Here is an 8,717-nt window from a genome sequence, read left to right as displayed (position 1 = left end):
AATAAAAAACGGAATGCGATGTTCGAAATCTCCGAAAAAATGTTATTTTGGATTAGGTTAAGAAAAACTCATTTTCAAATAAAATAGACCTAAAATCAAAAACATTAAGAATCATAAACATATCAAAAGGTCTAAGAAATAAGAAATGTTATATATATATATATATATATATATATATATATATATATATATATATATATATATATATATATATATATATATATATATATATATATATATATATATATATATATATATGTATATTATGTATTATTTACCACCGCCAAATCATTTAGAAAGAGTTTCAACCCTAAAATAAGCAAATCGAATTGATCTCACAGTTCCAATGCTTATAAATAGACAAGTTAAACATGCCTTATGAAAATATTACTTTGTAATAATAAACTTGAATTATTGTGAAATGACGTCATAAGGTACAACAAAATTGACTAAAATCAGAATGTCAATGTCAAATTGACAAAAGCAAAATGAATATTGACGAAAATGATTCATATATAGTTAACTCCACATCAAACCCACTCGATTCGTAAAAAGGAAGTTGTGCATGTCTAATTCTGAACAAAGCGAAAGCGACTTTGAGGCCGTGTCTGAAAAATCTAGACTTATGGACGGCCATGTTGCTGCTTCACACGGTGGAAATTCATCAACAGACATAGGTCATGGACAAGATATTCCTAGAAAGCGAAATAGATCTTCTGAACATTATGGACAAAGAGAAGACTGTGGCAATTCCCCAGATGAGGGACAGAGTGATTATGTTATCCGAAATGTAGTGGCTCCTTGTCCTGTACATGATGAAGAGGAAGAGGAGTTAAAATATGGAGCCAAACATGTAATTAAGTTATTTGCTCCTGTGTCGCTATGTATGCTAGTTGTTGTGGCTACTATCAGTACGGTCCATTTTTACTCTATTAAGGATTTGTATCTGTAAGGAAATCTAGTGCTCTGAATTGAATGTTTTTACTAAATTATCGTGTTTTAGGGTATACACACCTTTTCACGAAGAAAGTTCAGAAATAAGTACAAAAGCATGGAATGCTGCCGCTAATGCTATGATTTTGATGGCCGTTATAGTTTTGATGACTGTACTTCTTATTGTTTTATACAAATATCGATGTTACAAAATTATACATGCATGGCTAATTATTTCATCTTTATTGCTGTTGTCTATATTCTCGTATTTATATTTGGAGTAAGCATTACATGTGTGTAACTAAACAAAAAAAAATAATACTTATGAGAAAAAAACTTATAAAACTTCTTATATACTACTCTTTTGTAAGAATCATCTCCACAAATTGACACATTTGGATTAACTTTTTGGTTTTAGGGAGATTTTAAGAGCTTATAACATTCCAATGGATTACATCACATTAGTCCTATTTATGTGGAATTTCGGAGTTATGGGAATGATAGTTATACACTGGCAAGGACCTTTAGTATTACAACAAGCATATTTAATATTTGTAGCAGCTCTAATGGCACTTGTGTTTATCAAGTATTTACCAGAATGGACAACATGGGTTGTATTGGCTGTCATTTCTGTTTGGGGTAAATATTATTGTTTTGAAATATTAACTAACTTATTGATAGAATGGGTTATCAGAATACAGTAACAGTTATCTTGTAGGTAGTTATTAGATTTATAGCTCTCTCTCCTAATTATATATTTTTTTGTGTATTTTGATGGTGTGAATTATAATTTAGGTATTATCTAGGAAAAAATTTCAACCATATGAAAACAACTAAATCAAATTGTAACAAAAATATTACAGAAGACTAACTAACCATAATCTTACATTTGAAAATAACTAATTACTATAAAGATTTTCAAAAAATAAAAAAAAGAATTCAGAAAATTCAACAATTTTATCTTAAATTATACATTCAAAGAGCTTGTATATAATACAGAGTAGCATTGTCTCTATAATTTTTTGCAATCGTCATAACTTCCGTTTTTGTGGATGGGTGCTATTATTGCTATTTTCCACTCCTTTGAGATTGTTTGTATATTACATGCTACTGTGTAATAATTCCATACCCTTATTTCATAAGTACTTAGTTTTCATTGCGCATGTTCAGATCTCTTTTTTGATATATTTCTACTTCGTCAATTACTAGTTTAAAAACACTACCTAAGTAGTATAATTTGAAATTATTTTTAGATTTGGTAGCTGTTTTAATGCCAAAAGGTCCTTTAAGAATTCTAGTGGAGACTGCACAAGAAAGGAATGAACAAATTTTTCCTGCTTTAATTTATTCTTGTAAGTATCTCTCAATTTGTATATTACAGATTATATTTTAAAGCTACTTAAAATAATATGATTCTATTCAGTAATGCCAATAAATGTTATTGCTAGCCACCAATATGAAAAATTCTCATTTTGGGCAAACTACAATCAAGAATTCATGTTGCTTATCAAATTAGTCGAAAAGGGGTAACCAAATAAAATTCTTTTGCTGTTGTATTTATTAGTTAAATCATTTATTATTGCTTCAACATTTTTATCCTAATTTTCTCAAAATAAATGATGATAAAATGAATTATACTTAATGTTATTTTTAGTAGTTAATAAAAAACAAACTGTCACTATGTATTATATATTTGTTCTATACAGCTTGCCTGTTCACTATAAACTCAAAAACTACTGAAGGAAATTTCATGTGGTTTTCATCAATAGATAAAGTAATATTTGAAGAAGGTATATAATTTGTTTTTTGAATTAAATGATATGTGACATTGTAAATTGCAAGGAGAGTCGTTTTGGCTTTTCAACCACTCTGCATCTATATCTAGAAAATATTTAGTACAATACTACATCTCATTGTTCTGCTTTCAAAGTACGTAGACTCTTTCCAAAGGAGGCTATTTTTCTGAGGTTTTTGTTTCTCATTTCCAAAGGTGTTAGTACTACTCCTTCAAGGTTCTTCAACCTTTTAACGAAATGCCAGCTATATTATGAGCGTTTTCTTATTGGGAACGTGGCAATGAAACATCAAAGTAGACTAATTTTAATATATTTTCCAAACTTTAGAATACTTATGTATTCTTCGTCTGGGACTGAAATTTTGGTCAAGTACAATATAAGAAATAGGTATTTTTATTTATTTATTATATTTATTATTATATTGTACTTGACCATAATTTCAGTCCCAATAAGCTGCTTATAATGATTCTTATTAAAATTTCAGCTACATATATGTATACTTATACAAGTATGATGGCGACAGGAGAAGAAGTTCCAAATGTGAATAGATCAAATAGTGAAGATAATGGATTTACACAAGATTGGGTAGATAATCATACCAACAGGGTTGCTCAAAGACAGTTGGAGGTTACTAGTACACCAAGTGGCCAACCACGCACGCAAGTCATACAAGAAGAAGAAGAAAGTAAGTAAATTAGTTAATCCATTACTTTGTATTTTATTATAACTATAGTCAGAAAATTTTATGAGACTGATTAAAACTTTATATTACTCATTAAATTATTTTGAAATATCAATAACAGTTTTTAAATTAAAATTGTTAATCTTGAAATGAATTATTTCAGTTTGAGGTCTTGTTGGCGAGATTTGAAATGCAATAATTTTCATATAGGATTACACCATGAAATTGAGCTTGATTTAAAATGTTCAAGCGATTGTTTTGCAATTAGTTTTTGAATTTCCAATATTATTTATTTCCTATTCTATTCTGTACAACTTAGTTCATTAAATTAGCTTTTTGTGTATTCACGTGTTAAAAATCTCCCAGTAAAAGATAATAGTTATTTTCATAAAATTTTTATTACAATTGCTATTGTATTGGTTTGAAGAAAGAGTTCAGTATTCAATTACTGTTTTACTAATGTGTACCACAATTAATATTCAGAATAATCACCAGTGACGCCAACTGATGAAGATAAAAATGTTAGCAGTGGTTTATTTATATTCTGGATGTTTTAGGAGGAGTCAAGTTAGGCTTAGGAGATTTTATATTCTACAGTGTTCTAGTTGGAAAGGCTTCATCATATGGTGATTGGAACACAACTTTGGCTTGTTTTGTTGCCATTTTAATTGTAAGTACCTAATTATAATCATTTATAAATTCAATCAATATGGCATTTTAAAATGGTTAACTATAAACCAAGATTCAACTAATGTGTTACAAGGCTCTAAACATCTATTTAATTTTTAAAATGAATATACAACATACACACAAGACTCATATGACCTAGAATTCATAATAAACAAACTATATGAAACATACTGTAAGCTTAACTAAAATTAATAAATAATGACATAGGCCTAAAACAAGGGTTGTCCACTTATTTCGATTTGACAAAATGTTCAAAATTGGACAAACATGAATTTTTGTTGATTTAGGCAACCAAAAATACACATCTGTATTTTATATTTGTGCAAGTACTACACTTACCTACCTAAGTGAAGTATAAAGTAAAATACCAATGTATTACTCTAGAATATATGCATATATTTTTATTTGTTTTTGACATACTGCTTCATATTCATGTTTTCTTGTAATACAAAAAAGAGTAGGTATTCCAAAACAGGTTTTGAAAGGTTTATCATTTATTTTCAATAATCAATTCTTGAATTGTACTACGAATTTTAGTAAGAATATCTTTGTGTAATGTGTAATTATTTTTTTGAAATGAAAAACTACAATTTGCTTTTTCACGGGCTAATAAACCAGTAAGCAGTCGTCGCTTTTCCTCAACTGTGTCAGGTACAGGTACATTTCTGATACTGATCTCATAAGAGATTTCGTGAGTTTTCAAATGATTGGCTTGCATCTTAAATAGTATTTAAACAGAAACTTTAAAGTTGACACTTATTAATAAATCAAATAGAAAATTTTAAGAGAGAAGTACAAATTATGAAGAACCCGGCATATTAAAAGTATCTCATCCATAGTAACAATTCGGTTTAAGAAGTCTACATCGTTTTCAATCGAGAACAGATCAAATGCGATGCATTTACCCTTGCACACTTTTGGTCAACATTCGAACATTTGGAGATCCATTTTTCATGTTCAAATTGACGTGAACTATATTATGAACGCGTTCTTATGAAATATCAAGTGCTTCAGATATCCATTTTAGCCCAATTCCACGGATTGATAAAATCATATCATGAACTGCATCGATATTTTCTGGGACTGACACAGAAACTGGCCTTACCGATCGGTCATCATCTTCAATGGAAAATTTACCTCTTTTGAAGCTTGCAGTCCAATTTTTCACGGTCGCATACGAAGGACATTGACCAACAAGGGTATTAAGCATATCTTACTAAATCTGCTTACTCTTTTAAATACAGGTACTTGATGATGGCTGGATACTCCAATTTTTCTATTTTCACAATTTCAGTGGACATTTTTTTTTTAATTTATTACGTAACTGATTTACTTTTTTGATGTCAAACTTTACTCTGACACTTTTAATGAGTTATTGTTTATTGCTATGGTAACGCAATATTTAGTTTAAAATGTACAAAAATATACGAGGGATCCCGGACTATGACAATTTGTGTATTTATATTATTCAATAGATCACCTACATCATGAACATTAAAATAATAATAAAATCAAAATAGAAATTTGTTCTAATAAGAAAAATTATTTTTCCTCAATCCTTTCATCTCAAGTATGTAGCAGTACAAATGTGTATTAACAATGTAACATGTAACAATTGTTGAGTAATCCTGATGATAAAATACCAAATTGGGAAAAGATTGGTATATATGAAATTAGTTGTGGTGATGTGACGGGAAGTATATTGGAACTAAGAGATCCATTATTATCCTTTATTACATTGGTGTCGGTTGTACCCATATTGTTACTCATTCTGTTTGTAATCAGGGCTTTTTCGAATTCACCTTTTGTAATTGACCAGTTTCTTTTTTTATTTTTGTTATATTAATATTCTTGCTTACTCCATGTTATCATCTGCAGCTAGTTACATAGTTTCTATATGAGGTGGATTTTTGTCATTTCTTTTGTTTCTTTTAGTTTTCTAATAGCTCATATTGTCCACTTTCCAGGTTTACTGTGATGAGTAATTTAGTGCTACATCGGTAACTTATTTTGTTACAAAGAAGAATATGTCGAATTTTATTTAATACGTTTCTCTTGTTTAGGTACATACAACTCTAAATAAATAGTTTTCTACAATGTCTCGTATGTGGCTTGGTTATATTCTTCTTAAGAATTATTACTTTGAGGATTATTAGTCTAGTACTGGACGCAAGAATAAGTGCTGCACTTTCATTCCATTTAAGTCATTTGGTTCCGAAGCCAATGTAATCAATAATTACAGTTGATATTTGCTTCTTTTTCATATCTTATTTTTAAGACCGAAATTAGGTCGAACGTCAAAAATAATTTCTATAGAAAACCCATTATTTATTAAAATATACCCAAAATCTAAATATATATTTAAGAAATCACCTATTAAAGGATGTAGTCATGTATGAATTAGATCATTGAAAGAAAAGATGGGGATGCTGAAAAATCTAATATAGTAATAAATGACATAATAATAGATAGACCTTTTGTTAGTCTTGCGCTACAACATAAAGTTACCAAGAAGCGTCATTTTCCGAACATACGCACATTCTTTTTATTATATTAAAACAAATGCCCACTAACAAACAACCAAGAGAAACCTGAGGCAAACAAATTGGGGAGAACACCTAGTTTTCCTTCAAGTCAGCGAGGAACGCCAAAGAGAGTTGGGAGTACACACTACGGAAAAATTGTGGCCACCTGAACTACTCGGTTAATAATCTTGGGATACAAAAACAGGTGGGTACTAAACCAACCGGAACTTGACCTGACGGACCATTCTGCGAAGCCCTACCTCTATTTTAGCATTATCGTTCAAAAAATGGTATAAACGAATATACTCCAATTTTAGAGTCATATCTTGGTTCATTCTCATTATCTTCTTACTAATGAAGGCCAACATTGTGTTAAAGTGTTGGATCATCCTCAAATTGAATAGATTTTACCTATATATAAATATGGGGCACATATTCTTTTCTTTTATTGTTCTCTATTTTACTTCTATAAATCAAGTTAAGCTAATATTTTTATTGTATTCCATAATTGTTGATGATATACACTATATTGTTTAGTAATTCATTAAGACTATTTTAATGTTATAATTTTTCAGGGACTGTGCTTGACACTCCTTCTACTAGCTATATTCAAGAAGGCTCTACCAGCATTACCAATTTCCATCACTTTCGGACTAATATTTTACTTTGCAACCAAAGAAATCGTTAGTCCATTTACAGATAGTTTGGCGGACAAACAAATATTTATATGAGTGATGCGTTCCGTTTTTTATTATACTTATTATACTTTGTACTACTTTAAAAACAACTTTCAGCACATTCTTTATAATTTTCGTGCCAAAGAAAAGCACCTAGGTATCTGCTGAAAGCTGCAGATTTATTCAAGATTCAATTAATTATATATACCATCTATATACACAAAGAAAATGTGATATCAAACGAGTACCAATATCACCCATAACCACATTTATTTACCCAAATATTAGTACTGATCTCGTCTGTCATTCAGTAGGCATATTCAGTATCTTAATAAATGCAGAAAGTTCACTAGGTACATGTTATATTTTGCTCATTATTAGAAAAGAAAAACATGATACATTTTTAAATGCAGATGCAATGTATAAAAATGAACATAAAACTAAAATTGTGAAAACAAAATGGTTATACCACATAGATAATGTACATCCAAAAAGCTGCTACCTCCCATTTTGAAATTTTCTAAGAAAACAATTTTGACGAAATTGACTCAAAATGTGCTATCATGTGCCAAGATATTAGAAAATGTATCTTATTTTGACACATTTCATCGCAAATAATATATGGCGGGTGCAACTTTTTCAACCTAGTTAAGCATAAAATAACAGTTGTCCATTCAATATATGATTCTGAAGACTACTTAAATATGTTTCAATTAATCAACTTTCTAGTTTCTACTTGTTTATTTAGCATTTCTTCAACTTCTTAATTCTTATACCTCTTTTTTATATGCTTTGCCGATTGTAATTGCTCAGAAAATAATTTTAGCGCTTCGACCTATTTCAGTATTTATGTATTTATGAAAATAAGATACACAACATTTTTTCTATAACTGCTATGAAAAGTGGCGTATTTCTCATAGCTAACTTAATTTCAAAACCACATATTGCTCAGACTGTGAGAAATATCATTTCTCACGGCACTTTGCCCACACCACATACATATGGAGAATCAACAAAAATCGACGAGAATTTAGTTGGCTATTGTCAACTCTTAAATAGTTGACACCACTGTCAGTTTTTTAAATTCTTAAGATAGCTTCCATTTGTGGTTTGATAAAAAACGCAATTTCCATTAAATATAATTTCAATAGAACATAATTATATCAATTTATAATTAATAATATGGATACTGACAGTAGTGATGATTTTGATAATAATCCGCCAGAGACTTCGAAAAAAGCAGCAAAATTAACTTTAGATTTGTTGCCGGAAATTTCAAGAAAAAAAATATGAATTAGCATGGAATGAAGAAGAAATACAAAAATAGAATATTTTTCGGAAAATGTACTTTTGGTATACTTTGAAGAGTTGTCGAAAACATTAAAGGCGTCTACACTTTAGTCACAATATTCAA

The 8,717-nt window shown here is 29.4% G+C and overlaps 1 protein-coding gene across 1 annotated transcript; it reads left to right on the top strand.

Moving 5' to 3' along the window:
* The first annotated feature begins 436 nt into the window (after positions 1-436).
* On the top strand, positions 437-8,000 carry LOC130894429 (presenilin-1). Its single transcript, XM_057801270.1, has 7 exons — positions 437-948; positions 1,004-1,213; positions 1,352-1,572; positions 2,187-2,285; positions 3,214-3,414; positions 3,969-4,081; positions 7,202-8,000. Exons 1-7 carry the CDS (start codon positions 566-568, stop codon positions 7,355-7,357), a joined length of 1,383 nt encoding a protein of 460 aa, XP_057657253.1. The 5' UTR covers positions 437-565; the 3' UTR covers positions 7,358-8,000.
* The last annotated feature ends 717 nt before the right edge of the window (positions 8,001-8,717 follow it).

Source organism: Diorhabda carinulata, chromosome 5, assembly GCF_026250575.1.
Source record: "Diorhabda carinulata isolate Delta chromosome 5, icDioCari1.1, whole genome shotgun sequence".
NCBI classification, from domain to species: domain Eukaryota; kingdom Metazoa; phylum Arthropoda; class Insecta; order Coleoptera; family Chrysomelidae; genus Diorhabda; species Diorhabda carinulata.
The sequence above is the reverse complement of the archived record's forward strand: the minus strand, read 5'-3'. Positions and strand labels throughout refer to the sequence as shown.

Excerpts from the sequence above, each read along its gene's own strand:
- LOC130894429 (XM_057801270.1), top strand. The coding sequence starts at position 566 with ATGTCTAATTCTGAACAAAGCGAAAGCGACTTTGAGGCCGTGTCTGAA. Across the intron at positions 1,214-1,351 it reads TTCTCGTATTTATATTTGGA|GGAGATTTTAAGAGCTTATA; the intron begins GTAAGCATTACA and ends TTTTGGTTTTAG. Across the intron at positions 4,082-7,201 it reads GTTTTGTTGCCATTTTAATT|GGACTGTGCTTGACACTCCT; the intron begins GTAAGTACCTAA and ends ATAATTTTTCAG.